We start from the raw sequence: 26,155 nt of genomic DNA, 5'->3' as shown, positions 1-26,155 counted from the left end.
AACCTTCACGTGACATACGTCTGACCAAAATGCAGCATAGTAGGACTGTTCCTTCAGATCAGTGTTTTTACTCTTATACGCGCATGACTAGTGCCACGGTCAAAAGTGGTTAGTTACTGTAGCTTCCTCTACTGTATTGTTACTATGCCATGTTTCTGAGGAGTCATGAAACTAAATGGGGTATCATCTTTTTTTTTTAGAAACATCTGTTTATCCAGATGTCAAGTGTAAAACAATAAATTAGTGCTATGTACAACATGTGAAGCTATTAGAGAGACAGATACAATAAATAGAGCCTCAAGACACCTTTTCAACTGTAGTTTCACCCCAATAAAGTAATTGAAGGAACAGAGACAATGTAGCTTGCAGACCTCATTCATCTTTTTTGTCAACGTCACAAATATGCGTGGTAATTATACTATATTCAAGAGAAGGCATGCATGTCTTTCACAGGTTGTATCCAACACAAAGAGAATGTTTCTTGAAACGGATGCACTGTGGTTCGTCACAAGCGGTAAAATGAGTGAAATGAATATAGATTACATTGCTTTCTTCCCCCATCGCTTTACCAGCCATACTGTACAGCGCACAAAAATGAAAACGATTTTTTTTCTTTTCTTCAGAATTTACATTTATTATGTGGGCTAATCACTAGTGCTTGCTGGAGGCAATGTGGGAAATGTGATTAGTGTGTGAGCTGTAATTAATGTCTGTGAAGCCTTACGCACATTGGCAAAGCCCTGGCAGGCACTTCTTAGATGTGCACACGCGCACGTGAAAAAAACTCAGGCGCGCACGAAGGCACACACATACAGATGCGCGACCGCAGTAAAACACAACGAGACGCGCTGAGCGCACGCTCGGAGAACGGATGAGATGAGATGGTGTAGGTGCGAAATGCGCCCCTAGCGGTCAGAATAGAGTTAAAAAGCAGCGAGCGTGCGAGGGTCGCGCCACTGTGAGTCTGACAAGAGCCACGGAAAAGTTAGCACCGGATTTGAGACGTGTACCACCCGCGCACAGCATCATGGCAAACAAAGCAAAGCCTCCTCACCTCCACCTGGCCGAAGTCACAGCGTCCCAGTTCCTCGACATCTGGAAGCACTTTGATGCTGACGGTGAGGCCGTTTTTGTCCAAGTTGTGTCCTTTTGTATTTGGCGTCAATTGCTGACGATTAAAAGGGTGATTAACGATGCATTCGAAGGCGCGAAAAATGTAAACACATCATAACGTTACGGAACGAAAGAAGGGCGTGAGTATACAGTACTGTATAACTTGTAGGCTTCTCAATCAGTCGGCGTAGGAATTTGTTTCATGAATCACAATTGGTCAAAGCGTGTGCTCTGTGCGTTGTTTTATTTTATTTTATTTCAACACAGATATAATCGGATAATGCTCATTTGAGTGACGAACGTGTTGGGGGGTCTATTCGATAATGATGCATATGCTCGACACTTGACGCGCAACTGCTGCATAATAACATTTCACAAAAAGCAGCATGCTTTTCAACAACCATTTAAACTCCCATTAGATTTGATTTGTGTGCAATGTAGATTTCAAATGATCATTCAAGACGAAACTGAATACTTTTGAGTGATGCTGATGCAATGGGGTTCCTTTTCTAGTTATGATCATGCTTGTCGACGTTTTGTCAATAAGTGCAGGGTCGAGTGACATTTTTATGCAGTTTAAAAAAAAATACAATAGGTTTTATTGATCCAGCATGGAATTATCAATCTCGGAATTCATCACTATAGAACTTCAGCCTTCTTCCATGTGTGTTTGTGATCAATTGGACAACGGATACATTATCACCTATATTGTGTGTGTGTGTGTGGGGGGGGGGGGGGGTTAAAAATTATGTTGCGTATTGATCCTAAATTTTGACGACGCCTGCTCATGTACTGGAAGTTATTCCACAGAGAAATGAAGGATGAATGAGGAGCTGTTCAGCTTGCTTGGAGTTTACTGATCAGCATCACCGCTTGTTTGGTTTTGGAAATCTTTTTTTTTTTTCGTTTTTACATATTGTACTTTGCAACACGCTACTTTGCTAATCAAATGCGTCCAGTGCATCAACACATTTGGCTGCAGTGTGTGAGTATTGCCCTCATTACTGGGAGCGTCTTCTTGCTCAGCAGAAAGACAGGAGCGCTAATTTGTTTGCTCAGATGGAGCAAACATCACAGAGTTTGGAGCTAAAAATACACAAGGAGGCGATGCATTCAGATATGATGAAACCACTGATATTCCCCTGTTGGCGCAGGATCAAATCTCTTCTGGATTGCGCCTGCGTCTTGCAGCTCCTCTGTGCTGCGTCCTTCTCATCTTTCTCTGCTGTCTCGGTCGGGCATTTTTAATTCATTCCCCTCAAAGCTTTAAAAAAAAGCACCTGCATTTTCTCCTGCTAATTATAGACTATTTGTTGTCAACACTTTTTTGTTAAACTGGCTGTGAAATCTCGAATATTAATCAAACTCACCCACACTGTGAACATGCATTTGAAATTGCTGGACTGAAAGTTCCTTTGAATAACAAGTGCTCTTGACATAAATTTTAAATATACCGGTATTTATTTGTCTCACTGTGCAGAGTGTTTTAGAAGAATAAACTCAAGCAAAAGTAAAGCAAAGTTAAAAGAAAAACTAAATTGCACAACACTGTAACCACTTGAACCCTAATTTATAACTGAATATTGGCTTTTCAATTTTTTTCCCCACTATGTTGAAATGACTGAAGTAAAACAATAAAGTTAGTACTATTTCCTAGTGCTGTAAAAAAAAGGTCTTTATTCAACATTTAATTAAACGATCTAAAAAAATATTTGAAGTCAACCATTAATGCATTATCTGCCGTCTCCTTTTCATCTGCAGAGATTATATAACTTCTTTGAGAAGTGTATGGAGTGAAAGTCATTGAAAAGAGATCTCACTATACAGTAGTTTGCACCAGCTGACAGTCTAATTACCATGCAACATATGGTACAGTGCAGCTCTGAGATAAACCAGAAAGTCTTTAATGTACGTCTTGGGAATGTCTATACGCAGACTTGAACACAAAACATATGCATATATGGCACAGTGAGATATGGGTTTATTCTTTCTTTCAATTAAACACCCTGGAGAAATAACTTCAAGAAAATCTATTGACATCTTATGCCACTTCCCTTGTATCTAATCACAATGCACTTGGGCTAATTGTCTCTGAGGTCATTTCTCCCCAGAGAACTAAATGTCAGTAAGACCTACAGGAGAGATGCCTCATAGCAGGGAGGCTGTCCTACTTATGGAAGCAGCAGGAGCAAGCATTTATGAGTTGTGATAACATCACTAAGGAGCACATACATGCCCCCACACTCACGCACGCACACACCGAAAATGTCGGTGCGTCGAACAAAGCCGCTAAATGTCAGTAGATTGGAGGAGAAGATGAGCGAGTGAGATGATTAAGTTTAAGGAAGAAGAGAGGAAGTAGATGGCATAATAATCTTTGTTAATGTGGAATGTGTCAGGTCTGCCTTCCAGGGCTTTATAGAAGCAGTTTGGAGCCATCTGTCCAGTTATTCGACGGGCTGGATAAAAATATGTTAGCACACGTTCACATATACTTTGGTGAAAAGGGCACCATTGTTTGCTCTCTGAATGGCTGTTTTCCTGGGAGCAGCCCACTCAAAGTAAAAATAAGGCCCAACGAAAAGTACGGCTGCTCAGGGATTGACTGATGACCATCCAGAGTGTTTTGGGGGCTCATGCCCAAATTCAACTGCGAGAGACAAATGGCTCCAATGACCCGACAGAATAACATGGAAGAGAACGGATTGATAAACTCCAGCTACAGTGATGGACCACAGCTAAGACACAAATTCCCCGAGATGAGAAAAAAAAAGCAAATAATGAAGTCGTTAGAGGTTTTATAAACATTGAGACTCTTTTACCTCATAAACTTCCCAGATATGAAAAGATAACAGGTTCCCCACGTTCTCCCCATTGTCTGATTCGCCACTCCACTCACTGATGACTTCGATGCCTCTTGTAATAAGACAGCCCTACCTATCAATCATTAAAATATTAGAAGTTGATTTTCCATAAAAGCCCCTGAGTATGAGCAGTCACCACTTTTGCATTATGTGATTTAATAAGTTAATCTATTGAGCCAGAAGGGGAGGAAGAGTGCCACTGGTGAAAGGCTCGTCTTTGGATCGATACCAAGATGCACACATGAGACTTAATGGACACTCTTGGACAGATCTGTGCAGAAGATGAATTAGCATAAATGGAAAGCCGTTTTCATGAAAAGCATACAGTGTGGTCCAAAGCATTTGGACAATGTTTGTTTTTAGGATTCTCCCTGAATGCATGACTGTCATTGATTTGACATTACACAAAGTCAAGATATGACTCAAGAATTACTTGAAATATGGCATTTGCATGTATCATTTTGGATTAATAGACATTCTATACATAGGTTGACTAGCTCAAGTATTGAGTAGTTAAACAAGAGATTGTGGTCCATGCCGATGGAAGCCCAGAATCTCGGAGTTCTCTTCAATATGAAGCAGACCTTTGATGTTCAAGTGACCAAAGTGATGGTAGTTGTGCCTTGCACGCCTCAGACTATTAACCAAAATTAGCTTCCTCAGCTCGCTTCCATTTCTGTTTGTATGATATATACCGGTAGAGCCAGTAAGTAAACTTTTTTTCTATTCATTTGAGTGTTGTGTTACATTGGTCAATGACTGCCTGTGTGTGTGTGTGTGTGTGTGTGTGTGTGTGTGTGTGTGTGTGTGTGTGTGTGTGTGTGTGTGTGTGTGTGTGATTTTCCTCCGTCTGCTTGCTTCTGACTTGGCTGGTGATATAAAGTAAAGCGAAAACAGTCTCTCTCTCTCTTTCTGTTTCTATCTCTCTCTCTCTCTAACACACACACACACACACACACACACACACACACACACAACACCGTTACTCAATCACACACATATGCACAGCAAGCAAACCGGGGAAAAAAAGATGCCAGAATCTTGGGCTCCATACAATTACGACAATGGAACTCCAAACAACCTTTAACAGATGTAAAATGTTCTTTGGCTTTCTTTTTATATGCTCTGTTTTGATGGCATGTGAAAATCGGCTGAGAAATTATGTACTGCCGTCTTAATTTCGAAGCCTTTGATAGGAACGTTGCCCCGACATGCTTTCATGACATAAAACTCATGGATGTGGAAAATAGGTTCATATTTTAATAACAGAACTCATGTGGTATGAAAGGGACGATAATACTTGAATGTATCTTGTTATTTATGTGCTTTTCCCTTAAAAGGCAATGGTTATATCGAAGGGAAGGAGTTGGAGAATTTTTTTCGGGAGCTGGAAACCGCCCGCAGGGGAGCTGGCGTGGTGAGTCAAGTAGGCACTCAGACACATTGTACACAGTCCCTCACATTTGATTTTTTCTTAATTATGAATGCTATGTTTGTAGGACCCTTCAAACCCAACATTCAGAGAAAAGATGAATGACTTCATGCAGAAGTTTGACAAGAACAAAGATGGAAGAATTGAGATGTCAGAGGTAAGACACTGGGTGGATGCTTGTTATTCTGCATAAAACTTTGCAGTGAAAAACTAATATGGCATGTATAGATGAAACATTACATGTTGGGGAAATGCTCCAGAAGTGAATGTTTAGACTAGTGGTCAGCAACCTTTTTTTTAACAATACAATTCAATACAATAAAGAATAACACAGTTAAATACTATCCAGTCTTGAAAGTTTTAGCCGGTATTCAAAAAACAAAATAAAACAAATTTCCCCCTCAGGAATAATGAAGATGCCTCAAATGTAATGGAAACATGATCATATTTCACTTATGATGCTACATATGGCGTAAACATAAACACTACTTGCAAATGTGGATGATCAAAAGATGACACCATTGTTTGCTTATTTGGTCCAGTGGTTCAGTGGTTATTGGTAGTGATGGCAAAATGAAGCCCCATAAAGCAGTGAAGCCTAAATCTTGCTCTGAACACATCATAATATGTATTTGAGGAGTGTTTATACATGAATTGTTCTGTGTTACAATTAGGGACCCGAAACCACAAAATGTGAAGGGGAATCCATAGCGTTTCTTTGTCGCTTTTATTTCGAACAACACGAACCTATCGTATCATTTCCTGAATCAGTCACGTGGTACACCCCCTTCACGGGGCTTCAAACGTCACCACTGACGTCATCAACACGCGCTTCGACTCCCCATTCATGAACCACTCATCGAGATTACTCGGCACACGCTTCAGGGATTCGACCCGTGGAGCACATCACTAGTTATTGGTTTGCAGCGGCGATCGTGATGACTCTGTCTGCTTTATCACTTTCGTGGGTGGACTTCTGGTTGAATGGGTTTGTTGTGTTGCCAATGTTGATGGCCAACATACAAAACCTTGACTTTTTCAGCATTTTGGCCACGACATTTGTGGAAGAAGAATCTGTGCTTGGTGGTTGTGCCTTCTCAGCAGTACGCGTGTACCAGCACTGATTTTGATGGAGAGGAATGTCGGCGATATTTGATTGTCGCTGCTTGACAGCCCGAGGCACTTGTGTTTTTTTGGGCCTAGAATGGGCAGCATTTTTCGCAGCCTCATTTTGCTCAGCGGACATGTCGGCGCTGTTGGACACTCGGTGTCGGTGCGGCTGGATGGATGGCTGCTGGAGCTGAGGATGAGGAGAAAGGAGTGTCGGCATGCAGCGCGGGTGCATATTTAGAACTGAGAGTCGGCACTTATAATGGAAGCGGATTTACATGGGACAGCAGCAGTGAACAAATCTCTTTTTTCGTCATTGGACGCTACAACTTCTTGTTTACTTTCAAACTTAACGTGTAGCATACGTGTGCACATTTTGAGCATGACGTCTTTGATCCACTGGTGAAAGGACACTTTGATTCTCTCCTCTTTCATCTACAACTGCTTCAAACAACAGGGCGTATGCTGGTGTAAGGTTATGATTGTATAACTGTCCATGTCTTTAGTGTTTTGTTATATTACCATAACATCGTATTATTTTATTTTATGTTAACTGTTCTGTAAAGTGCTTTGTCACAGCTGCTGCTGTTGAGAAAGCGCGATATAAATAAATATGTTAATTTACTTGTTTCTAATTTACCTTCTGATGGCTCTTTTAAGTTATATTTGAAGTTGAGTTTTGTTGTTAAAATTCAGGTTCAAGTCTAACATTCGCCCTGGGTTTTTAATTTGATTCAGTTTTAGAGCATCTCCGGGTGACTGATAACTTTCTCCTTTTTTCTGTGTGCCAGTGACAATTATGCCAGTTTTGTCTTCTCTGGAGAAAATTGTTTTCCACCCAAACACTGACCTAATTGATGCAGTGCCAGAGTGAATCTACAGGCCCATGTTGACCTGCCGTCATTGACACGCAGATCGAAGTGTCAAGCATAGGTGTGATAGGCCTCTTTATTGCTGCCCAAAGGAAGCAGGTATAGATTGGGCAATGGGGGTCCCAGGATTGCGCCCTGTGGAACCACACAGATCATGTCCATTAGGTCTGAGTCACAACCACCAATTTCAACAAAGTACGTCTTGTTCTTGAGATAGGCTTTAGACCAATTTAGAGCATGACCAGATATTCCCACCCGGTGTTCAGACCTCTGTAACAAGATCACTTGGCTGAATGTGTCAAAGGCAGTGCTCAGGTCAAGTAGAACTAAGACTGAGACTTTGCCTGCATCTCCGTTCAGGCAGGTGTCAACTTATTGTTCAACAAACAACTCAGTTTTGAATAAATGGTGACAAAATATGGAAATTGGGACTCAATTCAACTAAAATGTATTTGTAGAGCACTTTAAAACAATCACCTTTGCATACAAAGTACTGAACACGAAGCATTCAGACAACAAAGTTAAACAGGGATGAGATTGACAGTTTACTTGGTGACCTTGGGTGCGAAGGGCGACCTCCTTGAGCCACAGCGGGTTGGAAGAGGTTGAGGGAGTGACCAAAATTTGGATGCTGCTAATGCCAAACAGATATAAGGCACATTAAATGAGCTACACCTGCAATTGGCTGACAACCAGTTCAGGGTGTCTCCCACCTATTGCTCGAAGACAGCTGGGATTGGCTCCAGCACGCCCCGCAACCCATGTGAGGATAAGCGGATCGGAAAATGGATGGATGTATCAATGAGATAAACAGGTATTACCAGGGCAATTTTGTGGCAGCTAAAGCTAACGGTAGTGCACGTATATCGGTAATAGCAGAAGGACTCAATAAATGAACATGACACAAAAAATGGGAATGCCACTGGGAATGCCACTCACCTCTCATGAGGTACAAAAAAAAAACTTTGTTCAAACACCAACACAATCAAGGGGTCATAAATCTCTGAACAGAACCCCACTCTTGAATTGCTTAACAATCTGCTTGTCGCTCGGGTCACTCGCTCCTCTGTCCCTGGACCATAACGCCAAGAACAGCCCCGCAGAAATGCTCTAAACGGATTTGGACCGCCAATCGACGGAAAATTCTGAAACAAAACCAAGTCTCATGCCTTTTCAAATGTTTCATGATTCCTTTAAGAACATACAAAACATTTGAACGTACAAAAACTTGAATAAAAAATATCTATCTTGGGTTTTTGGATGTTAAAGTATATTATTTGTGTGAGACTTATCTATTTACAACTTTACAGTCAAAAAGTTCCATAGCTGGTCTCACTAAAGAGGGTCGCAATCTTTTGTTTTCATCTCTCCCGTTTTTCTGTCATTCTATCTCTGTAGCTGGCCCAGATTCTTCCCACTGAAGAGAACTTCTTGCTCTTCTTCAGACAATTTGTCAGCTCCAGTGCTGAGTTCATGGAGGTAGGCATTTTGTTTTTTGTGTTTTAACTGAAATTGTTTTTATTTAGTATTATCTCCTCAACAAGACATGTTTCAAAGGCTTATTTTTGACATGAAAGGCTTTCTATGTATTTGTCAACAAGCAACTTTGCTGTATGGATGGATGTGCTGTGTGTATGTCATGCAACGCAACATATAAAAGTACCAAATTTATTGTAAAGCACTTTTATCAAATCAAACAAATAAGTAGTAATTGAGGAAAATGGAAATCAATCTATAATGTGTCCCTGAATGAGAGTTACTATTGTTCAGGCTGTCAGCCAAAATCCAATTTTTAATGCATCCAGATTGAAACTAGATTGCTCTTTTTAGTCCAACAGTCATAAATCACATGAAATCCGATTTCTACAAGATGGATTATAACCACATTCGAGAGGTAGTTTCATTTCCCATTTGGACAGGATGCGTCTCAGTCCAAACAGCTCCACACACACCAATCGGTTTTGGCTGTCCGTGACATCAAGCTAAGCGACGCAAGACCCAATGCGTCAGAGCAGAGAGCGCCAATCGAAGTGCGGGGCAGTGAAGAATGGATTACATCGAAAAAATTGAAAACTGCAGGGCCTGGACACAGGTGGGACTGCATTGCCTTATGGGTCTGAGGAGATACAAGCAAAGCTCGAGGCCATGTATAGAAACAAGTCCATTTAGAAATGTATTTCGTATGATGCCGCTGTCATAATTATATAGACGTCAAACTCAACACGTGTTGGATGACGCCTCCGTTCCGATGTCGTTACAACACAGCAACCTCTCAGATGGGTCACTAATGTGGCTCAGTCTGAACAGGGTCTAATCCAATTTAGACACTCGCGAAAATCAGTGTGGATAGTCAGCCCTAAAAAAATTGGATTTGAGAAGGAATCTGATTTGAATCATATGGGCTCGCAGTCTGAATGCAGCCTAGTTGAGAGGACCTTCGCCTGGAGATTGGGAGACTTTGCCTGCAAACTGTCCTGAGCCAAATCAATAATAATTTTCAATAACAACCCCGACGTGTTCAGCTTTAACAGAAAGAAATTACTTTATATCACCCCTAAATTGCAAGGGCAGCATCACCTTTTCATGACAGTATAGCACCCTTTTTACAGTTCTTGCCTGAAAATAACCACCATTAAATCAGGAATGCAAGCTGATGGGATTTGGCTATTCAGATTTTGATATTTATGTTAATTGGAAAAATGGTTCTTGGTTGATGTATTGTTTGATGCAAAGACTTCAGGCAGGGTTATCAAGCACAGCTGTTATGTTTCAATCTGGTTACGTTTGGTTTTGATTCCTCATGTGTTCCTTGTGTGTAACCAATTAGGTCCCTCAACCCTTTGTGTGTTGTCCAGGTGTTTCTAGTTTTCTCGTCACTTAGCTTGTATTTAGTTCCCTGAGTTTCTGTCAGTCTTTTTTGGGTCTTTGTGAGCTGTGAGTATGTGAGCATACGTGTGCTCCTGTCATGTTTTGTTTCCTGTTATAGTTTGGTTTGATACTAATGGTTTCCAGGCATTTTTTTGGAGTACTTCGACTTTGTATTTTTTTCCATTGTACTGCTGTGTGTGTTTTTTTGTTAAATACATTTTGGTCAATCCACCCTGCTCCTCCCTGCCTCCCTGCTTTTTGGGGTCCTACAACTACCATCACGCAAAACGTGACGACAGCAAACAAATGCTGTTTTGTGTATATCGCGAATGCAGTTCCGGTCAGGTATCGGATTCAAATATGTAAAGAAGGAAATGCAAATTCTGGTGGATGAACCATGTGACTGGAGCCATCAGTGGCTGGATGCAAAACATTATTAGCACAGCAATAGCATTCTTTAAAACCCTGGAGAACCCACGGGGTCAAATTTGGCCCCTATTAATTCTACTACTCAAATGCTCCCCTTAAATCCCAAAGGGTCAGATTTGGCCCCAATCCTAAATTAGGATTAAAGCATTGAATATTTGAAAAAAAAAACATATTTTGGTGTTCAGTGAACATATAGCCGTCATTTAATGTATAATTGATCATTTTCCAAAGAAGAAAAAGGTTCTTGGGTTCTCCAGGGTTAACAGTCGTTCTCAATGACGTGCTAACATACGGTAATTGAATGCAGTCATTTCAGGAAATATTTGTTTGTTGCAAATGTCTTGAAAGAAAGAAATCTATGTAAAGGTCAAATGCAAAGTAAACTTGGCTAGCCATCTTTTGAGCAATAGCTAAAACAATTTTAAGCAAAATTTCGTTAATTTTTTAATGCAACCCACCCAGGTTCGTAATTCCACCCATCGTAACGCATTTAACAACGAAATTGCTTTTGTTCTGCAATCTCCAGCAAGTGACGTCACTTAAAGAACGCCCTTTCGCCAGTCAACCATTGTACCGCATTTTTGATTGTCCCGTTAACCGCTCTTTGTCATTGTTATTGATTTATCCGAAATGCCTCGGCGCTGTGTGGCGATGCGCTGTTCACATTCAGGCAAACAGTTGACAATACAACGTGTCCTCTCAGTGCTCGCGGGAATACATGTACCAAATCAGTCATCCCATCGTGCACACAGCGAATTGCAAACTATAGCGCTAGGCTAATAACCACAGCCTATCCATTTTACCATTCTTCCAATCCCGATGGGCCTCGTCTCCACTCCATGTCCGGCTATTCGTGCTCAACCTCTCTCTCCTGTGGTCGAGAGGAAAGTAATTTCATCTGTGCTGTATGTTGCACATGTAGCACATTTGACAATAAAGTTGACTTGAACTTGAACATTTTCCGTATCCTGAGCATGTGGCTCGTACATGTAAGGTCCAATATACATCTTGCCCACTACCTCCTCTTCCTCCAACTCTTCAAACGCCTGGATCCCCACGGATAAGCTTGAAACGTTGCTTTCCCAATCGATTTGTACACTTTCTCCATTGAGCTGTGCCATTGTTGTTCTTTGAATGACGTCATATTTCCGGGTTTGTCGCTCACCAGGATATCAGTGGGGGGGAAACGATGAATTGGTGGAATATTGAATTACTTGTGACATAGAAAGACTGCTTTTGGCATTGTTTTTGAAATGACTTCAAACTTGCTCTTTAATAATCCCAAATTTGGCAAAAGTCATTTGTTGCTATGTGCAGGATGAATAATGAATGATTGTCGAAGTTACACAACGCTGTCCTCAGAGCGTTGAAAGCTACATGGAATATGAAATAATTTAGTCTCCCCAATCCCTGCTGAAGATAAGAATAGGGCAGATTTTGTGTTAGCTTGGCAGCAACAAAAGAATGGAGTCAGTTATGAACCAATTGCATGCAGGGGAAAATGTGTCCTTCTCCCCAGTGTCATTCAAAGGAAATAATGAAATGAGAGAAGGGGGGCAACGAAAGGAGAATATCTGGAGGATGCAAGGATGGACGACTGCAAACAGTCACAGAGGAAACTTAATGAAATGTCAATGGGAAGCTGAGAGCCAGAGTTTGAGGACATAAAACAAGAAAGGAGGATTGAACAGTGTTTGTTGAAGGATGTGTGTGGAAGGAAGTGAGCAAAGAGATTTTAAAGGGTTACAGGGAGAAAGCAGGACCTTCTATTTTCAGGGGCATGTATAATGGATCACACCACTGCGAGCTCCTCTGCAGGGCCGAGCAAATGAGAAGTGGAACGATGGGGACGAGAGGAGATGAGAAAGGGGGGAGGACAATCCATCTTTGACAAGGAGTCCTTCTTCGGACATGGACAGCGACGAGATTAAAGCATTCATTTAAATGACTGCCTGACTTTGTCTTGCTTGTAACCTTATGTCCTTTGCCTTCTTTGTCTGTGTATTATGGTGAATGGGAGTTTTTCTTTTTCCTGTTGGAACAATGTCTATTCACAGCCTGTACTGTAACACAAACTACTGGGCTTTAAACAAAATCTTGGGAGCAACGTAATAAACTCAATGCATTTTTTGTTTTGTTTTCCCCCTTTCTTTCAGGCATGGCGACGATATGATACAGACCGCAGTGGCTACATTGAAGGCAATGAATTGAAGGTTTGAATTTAATTTTACTACTAAAATTACCAAAGGATGGCACCTTTAATGTCGGCAAAGGCATTAAACACACTTGCAACCATAACAAGAACACGTTTATTAACTCATGGATGGTCATGAATTCTAATTTTTCATTTTGACTTTTCTTCTCCCATCGTCCATTCAATCTTCCAAGCACAGCATTCAGCCTAAACTGGAATAACCCTTTCATCTTATACTGTACATATTGATGGCGTGGGGCGGATTCCTCATACTTTCATAAACCTCACTTTTTATTGGTCAATAATTTGTAAAGGTAACTCCAACACATAAGGACTGACCCAGTTATTTTGTGAAAAAAATGTAAAAGTTAACCAATTGTGACTTTGGAAAATTTGTTTATCATTTCTTTACATTTTCTTTGTTGATCTGTTTTTCTGGATTATTTGACTTGGTTTTTTTTTTTTGCTTCCCTCTTGGGCCAACGAATAATCAACTCTGTGTTGTATTTGTATTCATTTTTAGTGGTTTCTGTTATGTTACTGTATCGCTCTTAACTGGGGCACACTAATAAAAAGACAGTAAAGCACGTTCATGAAACAATCGGCCACTTTTATTTGTGTTAGGAGACTCATAATTTGGCCGTTAGAATGATATCAGATGTGGGTGCTTATCAAGGAGTGTGTGTGTGTGTGAGTGTGTGTGTGTGCGCGCGTGTGTGTGTGTTGGGCTGCATGGAACAATTTTGGTGTGGTTTTCAAATGGGCATCACAGGTTGTTGTTTAGTGCTCATTTTTAATTAACACCTGGGCAAAGTCAGACCAGCCGTCCACAACCAGCCCATCCGTGGGGTCAGTAAAGCATGCACTGCTTTTATTTTGGTGTTTGCAGTGCAAACACAAGCAGCGAATGTTCTTCACTGTTTCCAACTTAGAGATATTGTCGCTGTATTTAGTGATTTTTCCGCCCATTCTGGCAACTATCTTTTAACTAATTGCAGCAATACCAACTGTGATCCTCATGTTATCAACATTCATTTCTTGCATGATGGAGGGATGATTTGCCCTGATAATCATTGAGGAGTCCAAAGAATGGCTAATAGTGGTTTATCTTAAATATATAGAAAGAAACATGGACTCTTTAGAGATGAATTAGGCGGTACCGTGCACGTCCGACTCAGAGTACAGAGGTGCAGGGTTCGATTCTGGCTCTAACCTTCCTGCGTGGGTTTTGTCCGGGTACTCTGGTTTCCTCCTACATTCCAAAAATATGCATGGCAGGCTGATTGAACACTCTAAATTGTCCCTAGGTGTGAGTGTGAGCGCGGATGGTTGTTTGTCTCTGTGTGCCGCGCGATTGGCTGGCAACCAGTTCAGGGTGTCCCCTGCCTGCTGACCATATCTACAAAAGCGACAGCTTATTAAATAATACAATTTACCGCTTTACATAAAAAGACAATGAGTACATATTTAACATATTTGGGGTTATCATGTTGGTACGGCCCTCAGAAACCGTTTCAGTTTCTCACATGGCCCTTTTGAAAACTTAGTTGTGTCGTGTGGTTGGTATGGGATGAGGACCCAAATGCCGGGAAGCAGGGTTGGCGAGGCAAATAGGCTCTTAAAAAATAAAAATAATACCGGTAATTCAATATGAAAAGAGAACAAAAATCAAACAAGTACTTGGATTAATACTTGGACTAAACATAAGTGGCTGAGGGAGCTATGTGGAGGGACCGTTTTGACAAACACAGGTGAACACACCAACCTAACAAGGGACACACTGGACACAAGGAAAACATGACAAAACGTTGAGAGGGAAGAAATTTCATCTGTGCTGTATGTTATATGTTACACATACAGTACATTTGACAATAAAGTTTTATCCAATCCAATCCAAAACTAACCAAAACCAAAATCCACAAAACAAGTGTCGCCGTTTGCGAAGGAGTTTCTCGTTTGGCACATGCCGGACAGCGGTCAGGCCAGCCAAGTTAAGCCAGCCACTAAAATAATTGGTCATACTCTGCATAACGGTAACGTGCCGCCATCTTCTAAATTAACGCAAAACAATAAGTCAGGACACCAATTCCTTGTTAGGCTTTAATTGCAAATATATTCATAGTAGTGGGCAATCATTATTCGGCCAGCCCAGTCTGTCCATCGTTGTTGGTGACAACCGATTGGCATCTTGTCAACTTATATCCATTCTTTTTGGATGAAACACTGTGAATATTCCATCCATCCATTTTCCGAACCGCTTGATCCTCACTAGGGTCGCGGGGGGTGCTGGAGCCTATCCCAGCTGTCTTCGGGCAGTAGGCGGGGGACACCCCGAATCGGTTGCCAGCCAATCGCAGGGCACACAGAGACGAACAACCATCCACGCTCACATTCACACCTAGGGACAATTTAGAGCGTTCAATCAGCCTGCCATGCATGTTTTTGGAATGTGGGAGGAAACCGGAGTACCCGGAGAAAACCCATGCAGGCCCGGGGAGAACATGCAAACTCCACACAGGGAGGCTGGAGCTGGAATTGAACCCGGTACCTCTGCACTGTGAAGTCGACGTGCTAACCACTGGACTACTGGGCCGCCCCACTGTGAATATTATGATTGTTATTATTATTATTGTCATCTTTTTCTGAACACTCCAACACGCCCCGCCTGGCCACCTGTTGCTTTGGAACTCACCCTGGCTGCAATACCCACACTGTAAAAACAATGTTTTGGCTGAAAAACAAAAAAACAACAACAACAAAAAAACCAAGACATAGCGATCTCCATGGGCATTTGAAGCATACAGTCTTTCAGTTGGGCCACTGTTGATTACATGACATATCTAGCCTAGCTAAAGAGAACTTAGTTATACACATCTGTTGGTATTTTTTTTCCTCCAGTTTTCATGTGAAGCAAACGTCTTATGTTTTACAGTCCTGCCAAGACTCATGTCGACTGTGAATTTTTGTTCGATTTCGACTGGCAGTCGTACTTTAGCGCTCACAACATTGTACCACTTGAGTTGTATGCTCTCAGCGCTTCCCAGTCCTACAAATGAACACTCCAAACTGTGCATAGATGGGAAAGATTGTTTGTCTACAAGCGCCTCTGTCATGATTCCGTTCTGTTAGCCTCCAGCAGGTGGCTGAGGTGGGCTCATTCATTGCAGCTGCTCACCTGTCTCTCATCAGTCACGCATCATGATCACGGACTACTTAAGAACTGTTACTCCGACCATTTAGCATCAGATAATTAGCCTTGCTCAAGCCCTTATTCCAAGTACAATTTTCTTGACGTTTCCAGATTTTGCTTTGTTTTTCTCTTGCCTCGTTATGTTGTTTTCTGTTTTCTTGTAGCTCGTCATTTTATTTACTGGTAGTAAGACTATTCTCGAATTAGATTTTTTGTACTTTTGAAACAAGCTAGTATTTCCCTTGCCTTTTGCAAGCGCTTTTTGTTCCTCTCATTTTATCCTATTTTGTTGACCTGCGTCATTATTTGGACTTTGTCGGTCTTTTGTTTGTAAATAAACTTTTTAGGTGCCAAGATCTTAACCTTGTCTACGTTTGTAGGATCCACCTCTATCCGGATAATTTGCAGCATAACAGCCTTGGGATCCGCTGCGACCGTGCCACGAGCCCAAAGTCAGTTGAGGACAATCGCTGTAGAAAATGGATGAAGGCCTGAGAAATGTGACGCGCTAATGTGCTTGTGCTCTCATTAACTGCAGCTGCCATGCTTGCTATGCAATGTTTCTTAAACAAGTACTGTACCTATGCGTTTTTGTTTTTGTGAGGTGGGATTGCTTTATATTTGCCGCTATATGCAATAGCAAATACATTTTACATGATCAACTAGGACAAAGTGGCATAAATGTCAATGCAATCAATGTTATTAGATTTTAGGATTTAAAAATGAATCCCTTCTTATGCCTGGATAAAAAATCCAGACCGCCCCTTATTTTGACATTCGATTCCTGTCTGGAGGTACTTTGTCTTTATTTTTTGATGAACAGGAACATTATGTTTGACTGAAGACAATATTTTCTTTTTATGATATTTTCTCTTTTTCAGAATAAAAAGCAATCTGCATTGTTTCTACCATCCACCTTCTAGAAAACATTTCCTTGAATTTTGTTAAGCAAAGTACCCAACTGTGGGAGCAAGCAGGTTCACGTCATGGTTACATAAGCTGTGTTTGTCGTTGTGGGATCATATTTCCGAGGTGCAAATGAGGTGCGGGTCCTTCAGTGCTTTTAAAAAAATGCAAAGGAGTTTACAGGCATCAGATGTGAAAATGTGGATGGGCTGCGGGTGGTACCAAAAGTAAACTTTTGCAGTAATGCATCACATTGATACCTTTTTATGTCAATATAACATGTACAGTCTACTTAAGTTACTTTTGACTTTTTGTTGAATATCTTTGCTGATTTAAACAGGGTGTTTTTTCATTATTTATTACATGTTACGTATGGTCATCACCCATCACATCAAAACTCTTAAAACACAAAGAATCAACAGTGAAAATGCACATTCCAGGTTATATACTGCCTGTTACAATTTTATACGGTTTCATATCATTTTAACCTCGCCCTGATGGTTTTAAATAACACTTTTAATGTGATTATGAAGATGTATATGGCCAAACATTATTTCAAGACCCTTCTCACGAAAATGATTTTTCTACACTGATTCTGCAGTTATGATATATTTGCTTTCATGTGTGTGTGTGTGTGTGTGTGCGCGGGCGCTTAGGGCTTTCTCTCGGACCTCTTGAAGAAGGCTAACAGAAACTACGACGAGCACAAGCTTCATGAGTACACACAGACCATAGTAAGGCTCTTTCCCATGTACTAAAGCTCTCACAAGCACGTTACGCAGTGTACATATTTGTGTCCTAAACTTGTACAAGGTAGTTATTAAATACAATTTGGAGGATGAAAGATATAAAATATAATTTGGTTGTCATTTCTCATTCGTTTTTTTAAATTTTATTCGAAGACTAGAATTAATACAAATAACAAAATCACAAAAAGTCCAGTCTGATGAAGGTTGATGTTTTTTATCGTAATTTTTTTAAACATAATTTTACTCCGGGGACATCCATTTTGTGCCTGAGCGGTCTGGGCAGCTGGTGTCCTGCAGGTTGTGTGTTTACAAGCCAGATGTGCTAACATCTGCTACTTCTTGGAGGCCCCAGAGGTGACCTGACCTGATTTGCTGTAGCAGGTTGACATCACACATGGATTCACTTCAGTAAATCTTTAAGAATGTGCATAAGAATAACGTCGGAAATGGGTGCAGCATTTGGAAAGTAGCGTAAGAACCATCGAAGATGTTCTTCAGCTTCATTTAAATAAAATACAATGGCAATTTTTAAATACGGATGTTAATTCAGACTGATGTGAAAAAAATCCCAACTCACCTTGAAGAAACGATTAGGTTGTCCCTTTACTGGTGTTTTTTGGAAAGTTGTAGATGCAGTTTGAAAAGTTAGACTCAACTGCTATCCATCTTGATATTGCTCACCATTTTGTCATACCGACTGCATTAACCTCTGCTTCTTCCCATTGCTGCTTTGCTTTGTAGCTCAGGATGTTTGATCTGAATGGAGACGGAAAACTGGGCCTTTCAGAGATGGCGAGGTAATGTGCAATTTCATTTCCCTCTGGTCATGTTTAGATTGAAACCCATTATCTGCATCTTGATATAAATGAAAATTTGAGTCCATTGATTAAATCTACCACTCTCCCAGACTTCTACCTGTTCAGGAGAATTTCCTGCTGAAATTCCAGGTAGAGTCCTGCACATAACAAATAGACAAAAGCTTTTGTGATGGTTTTTGCTGATTAGTTAGATTATTCATTGTCACCTCGAAATGAAAGTTGAATCATCTTTTTATTTATACAGGGTGTCAAGCTGACTAGTGAGCAGTTCAATGCAATCTTTACATATTACGACAAGGTAGGTTGTGAAACAAAATTTAAAATTGTACTGTATTTCTGGACCGAGCAATGTAATAAGTGCCTGGGATGAAAATGGTACAATACAATACAACTTAATTTATAGAGCACATTCCACAACAGCTGCAGCTAGAGCAAAGCACTTTACATATAAAATATAACACAACTGGCGGCCCGGTGGTCCAGTGGTTCGCGCGTCGACCTCACAGTGCAGAGGTACCGGGGTGTGGATTTTGCATGTTCTCCCCGGGCCTGCGGTTTTCTCCCACATCCCAAAAACATGCATGGCAGGCTGATTGAACACTCAAAATTGTCCCTAGGTGTGAATGTGAGCGCGGATGGTTGTTCACCTCTATGTGCAGTGCGATTAGCTGGCAACCGGTTCACGGTGTCCCCCAGCTACTGCCCGAAGACGGCTGGGATCGGCTCCAGCACCCCCCCCCCCCCCCCCCCCGCCACCCTTGTGAGGCTAAGCGGCTCGCAAAATCGATGGATGAATGGATAACACAACTACAATGATTGTGAAAACACTCAATGAAAATAATACTACTAACACATATACAGTCGACACCAGAAAACACTTGAACAGTGTCAATCTCATGTTGGATCGAAAGCCAATGAATAAAGATGCTTCCTCAAACGAGTTTTAAAAATGGACAGAGACGGGACTTGCCTTACATTTGACGGAAGGTTATTCCAGAGCGACGGACCGGCAACAGAAAAGACTCGATCCCCTCTTAGGCATCGCTTAGTCCTTGGCACTTTCAGTACGCTTCTTCTACATGCAGTTATCACACATAGATGTGGGACTTGTGTGTGTGAATCTGGAAATACTGGAATGACGTTTGTTTTTAAACGGCCAATTACTGCTTGTTATTGAGACATCCATACACTTTGCATTTCGTCAGGATCGTTTTTTCATAGACAAGAATCATGTGCAAGCAGATACTGCCTGCGGCAGCTAAGAGCTATTCAGACTCATCTTTCAATGACACTCCGTCATGGCCCCGCTCCCCGAAGCCAAGAACGAGCAACTATGTGTGCGTGCGTTAACGTCCTGCGAGCTATTATGAGCTTGCTTTAATACAACTAGTGGAACCAAAACGCGTTGGATGCATATTTTCTTGATAAACCATGTATATTATTCCTTCTGACCAGCGCAGGGACACTTTAACTATTGTTTGCAAGAAATAAATGTGATGAGTTAGGGAACATAAAAGCTGGTAAAAAGAACTGTTGAAAATGATGATGATTGTTCATAGAAATATTTCAGCGGGATCTGAATTGTTCATCTTGGTGGGGGAATTATTATTCTAGAGTTTATTTGCACTCTGCTCCTCAGCCAATAGTACGTATCGTACCAGATCTACACATTAATTTCTGCGTAGTCTCTCTCTAGTGTTCTTATTTATAAAATACTCTATTGACATTATAAGGGGAGGCCGTTGTCAGTGAAAGTAGACCTACACAGCATTGCACCATCGCTGTGTTTCAGTGCAATCAAGCGGAGCAAAATAATGATGGGTTCACCTATAAAACCACATACTTGATGTGCAAAAAAAAGTTCCAAGTTCACTTTTGATGGAAAGTGGTGACTGTTCATTTTAAAATGAACCCTGGAGAAAAAATAATTTGTCCGTATCACACAAAAGATCAACTTAATGTCCACTAAATCTAACTTGACCAAGATGAAGCCGTTAGCCAACATCATCTGCTTGTGCTTGCATGTCAGACTCAAGATGGAGTGTGAATCGATGACAGTGTTTGCGTGTTTGGGGGACAAATGGAGTGTCATCATCCTGATCTAAGTACTGCTTCAGGAGCACAAACTGCTGCTGCCAGTGGTTCTGGAACAGAGCACGGTGTGTCTGGTCCGTTAAACCCTAACAAGGCTCAGAGCGAGAGCCCCAAATTAAGTCTCGCGTGCGTGATGGCATGCAATGATGGCAGAGTGCTACACACATTACTTGAATTTCTCACGACTCTCTGCTTGGCCAGATGTCTCCTCAAAGGAAAGTACAAAGTTCTCTTTTATCAGGTACATTTAAGTCAAGAAACTCCAAAAACATCTTCGTAAACCAAGGAAATACAGATTCATTCAGTTTTCTGAATGAATCGGTCCCGGGCGGATGATGGACAGGCGCAATTTACTGACGCACCCACCTCTGCATTTATTCATGACGATTTTTTTCAATAAACAATGAGCATTATGTTATTACGCATTCAGTGTCATAAAAAAAAAATCCTGAAGTTACCCAAATAACAGTTCTTAAGCAGACATATTATGTATTTGAAAATATTATTGAAGGTAAGGATTAAAGCAGCACCTGTGTTTCTGCTTCCTTGTTTTAGGATGGGAATGGCTACATTGATGAGAAGGAGTTGGACGCCCTGCTACGAGACCTTTGCCTGACAAACAAGACGGTGAGGCAAGAGTTTTGTTCATGGCCTTATCTGCTTTTGACGTTTTGCACTTGACAGCAGCATTCCCCAACCTCCTTTAATCCCCAATTTTGCTTTCAAATCATCATGTTTTGACAGATGGGCAAAGTAACTAAAAAAATATATACAGTATAGATTATCCTGAATACAACTCACCATTATGCTTTTTTCCACTTGCTTGATACACCTGCAGTGAATGGTAAATAACAGAAAACGGAGATGATTCTTATCTATTGAGATATGAATGATTAAAATTACGGTGGACAACAAAAGTGCAATAGAAACTATCAAACACAACAGATTCTGGTCAAAGCAATTAATGGAACTATTGCTGTCATAGAACCTTGACCACTGATTTTATACTATGTTCCCAGTGGCCACGGGAGCTAGTTTTGCCCACAACAGAATGTGCTTGGGAATTTATTTAGTTTTCTGCGTTTTCAAAATTTGCCATCTTAGTGTCGTGTGTGTGTGTGTGTGTGTGTGTGTGTGTGTGTGTGTGTGTGTGTGTGTGTGTGTGTGTGTGTGTGTGTGTGTGTGTGTGTGTGTTAGAGCATGCATGCGGCAGTCTTGACTGAAGCTGCCCTGGCGGGCCCAGCTTTATACTGTGCTGGGGTACCAAACTGCTGCTCAAGAAATGTTCTATTATTTTAGTTTTCTGTCAACATCTACTTCACGAGTTGGTTGACCCATTTCTACCAAAGCTGAGGCGAAGGTGTGCCCTTGGAGATGAGATAAAAAGATGAGGCCCTACGCACTAGACCAGGGGTGCCCAACCTTTTTGGACTAAAGATTGATTTTTCGATCAACCAACCTCCCGCGATCGACCCGTTACCGCGCATGCGCACGCACATACACACGCACGCCATGATGGGCAACAGCCTGACATGGAGGCATGCGACGCACTTTTGCAGCCTGTTAACTATCGTAGCTCACACGTACCGTTTTAAAGTGCTTCCCTCGGCCCTCTCGATTCCTATTCTATGCCCGTCCCCTCAGTGAATTGTACACAAAACATCTTTTTATGCGTGCCCCTCGACGTTGTGCTTTATGTGCATGTGTTTCATATCACGGGCATGTTACGTTCACATTTGTTTTTGTAATGTGAATGAGTACATAAAAAGATTGCATTTCACAAAATCTAAGTTGGCTATCACGCCCTGCAGTGAAAATCGCCTATCTACCTGACCATGGATGGAATCTAGCTGCCGGAAAGAAGACTACATGTAAACAGGGTTCTAAATTAACTTTTGTGAACACCAGTTGATATGGCGAGTGACTCTCTTAAGTTACCAGCCAATCAGAATTCCCACGAGCCATTCTTTTATTTTTTTTACTTCAGCGCTGCTGTTCTTATCTATTATACCTCCCTCACACAGCTGTGTTTGTTTCTGGCACTGGTCACAGTCTCGACTGGAGTGTGAAATACTGGCATTCACACTGCCAATTGACTTATTAAGCGTCTTTATGCAGCATCACGGCACAGTATTTATTGGTAATGTAAGAGTCACTACCAGGGGTAAAAATGACTGAGAACATAACAGCGTCAAACAAGATTGGGCATCGTTTGCATTGAACAATTCAAATTCCTTGTTTCGATAATAACATTTGACACGGCCCGTGTCATTTGTCGGTATTGTACAACAGTGCTTTCCGTCGACACAGAATGGCAAGGCAAGATAACAGGCCAACATTTCTTCTCATCTCTCACAAAAATGAAATAAAAGAATAAAAAAATAACTATATTATAGCTTCACACACACACACTGATTAATTAGTTTAGTGTTAATTGAAAATTGGCCAAGCAGCCCTTTGATTTTTTTCTCATGTGGCCCTCCAAAATGTGGACACCCCTGGTTTAAATGGAGATGCGAACCAGTTATTTTTGGATGAACACTTCTGAACTTGTCTACTAATGTACTGTATGAGTGTCAATGAGTAGGCTCCATACTAAGCTCCCGCTAATGAGCTAAGCTCCTGTGTAGACAGACAAAAGCAGAGCAAATTGGTAACCCAGTTCAGAGTAACAGCAGGTACCGTTTATATTTACAAAGTGCTTGTTGTGGAGTCAGTGGTGCCTATTACTGCAGTTGAGAGCACACGCCCTCTTGGTACCGTACATATAATGTAAGTGTTTGCCGGTTATTTGCATTTGAGTTGACTCACCGTTTTGGTGTTAGATGTGTCAATGTTGGTAGTAGGCATATTATATTGTTAACTCACCTGATGATGATACTGAAGGTCAGCACGCTGTAGGCTTTGGCTTGGAGTGGGAGGGGGCACCAAGCTCATCAGACTCGGAACTTCGTTAACTTATACACGTCACGCCACCTTTTTTGCACAACATAATCTTAATGTAAGTGTTGCACTAAGGAGACTCTTCGTTTAGTTGATCTGCGCTGACGCTTTTGTGGACTTCCCCTTCGTTGGTCTCTCTTTCTATTGGTCTTCGGACATGGTACAATAAAGTCACCACAAGTATGTCTGACTCACACAATTGCCTCATGCATCACCGGCAAAACTGGCTGGTATGTTTTTAACAGCACCCGCCGATCTGAGTTTTATCCCGCATTTGGCGTTTGGGTTGGAGGGAAGTTAGCAGATTCCTGGAGGGACTAGTTAATCGATACCACTTACATTTCTTGTACAAGACTGCAAATGCTTTTTTTCCCCCATGCAGATGTCTGTGTACCATAATTCTGTTAACTCTATTGTGTTGTCCACAATAAGACACATTTACAGTTGTGTCAATTATCTTTGTGAAATACATCAAACAACAAATCTTAAGTCCCAGATCCACCATTAATATGACAAGTATACAATGTCAGCATCTCACTTCAACTTTACACTGCCATGTAGCTGCGGCTCATAAGTCCACAGGTTCTTCATTGAAATAATTTTGAAAGCTGGTGACAAGTTTTTGCACCTTCTACTTTCCTGAGTCAGTCCTACGCTACCTATCACACCACCTCTTGTCCTACAGGAGGCAGACCTGAAGAACCTGACAGACTACAAGCAGAGCATCATGAGCCTGTCTGATGGAGGGAAGCTCTACCGCGGAGAGCTTGAAATCATCCTCTGCAGGGAGCCAATTCAATGATTCCTGATCCTTTCTTCTTCTATATGATTATGTCTGCTCTGCCTGCCCTGCTCTCTCAATTACGCACTCGCTTCCTGCTGCCTGGCAACAAAACACCAGGTGCATGTGCTGGACCTCCCATCTTCTCCTAAAGCTGCTTCCGAATAAATGACAAGTAAACCATTGGCACACGATAGCTCTTCTCCATTTACCCCTTGTTTTCTGCAACCTGACCTCTCGAACCTAATGTGATCTTTTCTGAACCATGCAGCAAGCCGTAGTAACATTCAATTTGAAATCGTTTGACGCCACGTCATGATTTAAATTTCAATGTTTGTTTTTGGCCAATGCTGTTAACTCAAAATCCCAATAAAACTCTTCAACATGAATTCATATGTAACTATGTTTGTCTAGACAGACACTTGTTTAGTTTACAGTCAGGGTTTGTTAGTACCCTCGTTGTCATATTTATTACTTATACAGTGCCAGAGATTGTTTAGAATTGTATTGCACAAAAATACATGCACAAAATAAATGAAATAAAAAATAAATAAAGGTTTTCTTATCTTATCTTAAAACAAGCACACAAGTGTCACAGTGGAGCTGTAGTAAACTTTCCCGGGAGCAGTTGGGCAATTTAGGAGGTCAGCCATATTCGGGGTGTTTTTCCCTTCTGCATAATGCACAAAAGTACTATGAATTAGAAATCTATTTCTAGTCGTTGATTTGTGTCGAACACATACAGCAGATACAATTAAATACAGACAGATGTTATTATTAAAATGAACTAAATTTAACATGAGAATTATTCTTGTTGGTTTTTGGTGTTTTTTTTGCTTTGAAGCTCAGGACATTATGAACCGTTGTTTAAGATTTCGAGGTGCTGAATACTTCGAATACATCCTCAACTCCACCAACACGCCTTCCTTAGAGGAAGCAGAGTCTGGGAACTCTGGAGTAGGCTCTCCTATCGCTGGGGTTAAAGTCACCAAGGTGGTTAAAAAGATCCTTGGTGGCAAATCCCCGGGGGTGGGTGAGAGCTGCCCGGAGTTCCTCAAGGCTATGGATGCTGTGGGGTTGTCCTTCCATCAGGAAGTCAATTCTCAGATTCTGGAGGGGCAGTGTGGTTTTCGTCTAGACCATGGAACAGTGGACCAGCTCTACACCCTTGGCAGTGTCTTCGAGGGTGCACTGGAGTTCTCCCAACCAGTCTACGTGTGTTTTGTGGACTTGGAGAAGGCATTCGACCGTGTCCCTCGATGAGTTCTGTGGAGGGTACTTTGGAGTATGGGGGACCGCACCCCCTGATACAGTCTGTTCGGTCCCATACCACCGATGTCAGTCAAGGCATTGAGAGGGTCCGCTTTGGTGGCCTCAGTATTGCATCTCTGCTTTTTGTAGATGATGTGGTGCTGTTGGCTTCTTCAACCAGAGCTCTCCAACTCTCAATGGAGCAGTTCGCAGCCAAGTGTGAAGCAGTTGGGATGACAATCAGCACCTCGAAATCTGAAACAACGGTCCTCAGTTGGAAAAGTGCCCCCTCAGGGTCGAGATGAGATCTTACCCCTAGTGGGTTCACGAGTAGGGCAGGATGGAGCGGGAGATTGACAGGCGGATCGGTGCAGCGTCTGCTGTGATGCGGACTTTGTATCAGTCTGTCGTGCTGAAGAAGCAGCTGCGCCCAAAGGCGACGCTCTCGATTTACCGGTCGATATAGGTTCCTACCATCACCTACCGTCACGAGCAATGGGTTTCGACGGAAAGGACTCCCGAGACAAGTCTCTGAAAGGAG

At 41.6% G+C, this 26,155-nt stretch overlaps 1 protein-coding gene across 1 annotated transcript; it reads left to right on the top strand.

Moving 5' to 3' along the window:
• Positions 1 to 864: 864 nt before the first annotated feature.
• Positions 865 to 24,752, top strand: calb2a (calbindin 2a). The gene is made up of 11 exons (XM_086109772.1): positions 865 to 1,118; positions 5,318 to 5,394; positions 5,477 to 5,566; positions 8,790 to 8,870; positions 12,845 to 12,901; positions 17,635 to 17,712; positions 18,469 to 18,524; positions 18,635 to 18,674; positions 18,790 to 18,843; positions 21,195 to 21,266; positions 24,268 to 24,752. The coding sequence occupies exons 1-11, from the start codon at positions 1,028 to 1,030 to the stop codon at positions 24,382 to 24,384; spliced, it is 813 nt and encodes a 270-aa protein (XP_085965898.1). The 5' UTR covers positions 865 to 1,027; the 3' UTR covers positions 24,385 to 24,752.
• Positions 24,753 to 26,155: the final 1,403 nt, after the last annotated feature.

Source organism: Hippocampus guttulatus, chromosome 4, assembly GCF_054856545.1.
Source record: "Hippocampus guttulatus isolate MCC_2025c chromosome 4, RoL_Hgut_1.0, whole genome shotgun sequence".
NCBI lineage: Eukaryota > Metazoa > Chordata > Actinopteri > Syngnathiformes > Syngnathidae > Hippocampus > Hippocampus guttulatus.
Note: the sequence above shows the minus strand (reverse complement) of the source record. Positions and strands in the feature narration are given on the sequence as shown.

What these genes read in the sequence shown, in the direction of transcription:
- calb2a (XM_086109772.1), top strand. Translation starts at nt 1,028, where the DNA reads ATGGCAAACAAAGCAAAGCCTCCTCACCTCCACCTGGCCGAAGTCACA. An exon ending in CCAGTGCTGAGTTCATGGAG is followed by an intron (nt 8,871 to 12,844) that starts GTAGGCATTTTG and finishes CCTTTCTTTCAG; the next exon opens with GCATGGCGACGATATGATAC. An exon ending in GGCCTTTCAGAGATGGCGAG is followed by an intron (nt 18,525 to 18,634) that starts GTAATGTGCAAT and finishes CCACTCTCCCAG; the next exon opens with ACTTCTACCTGTTCAGGAGA.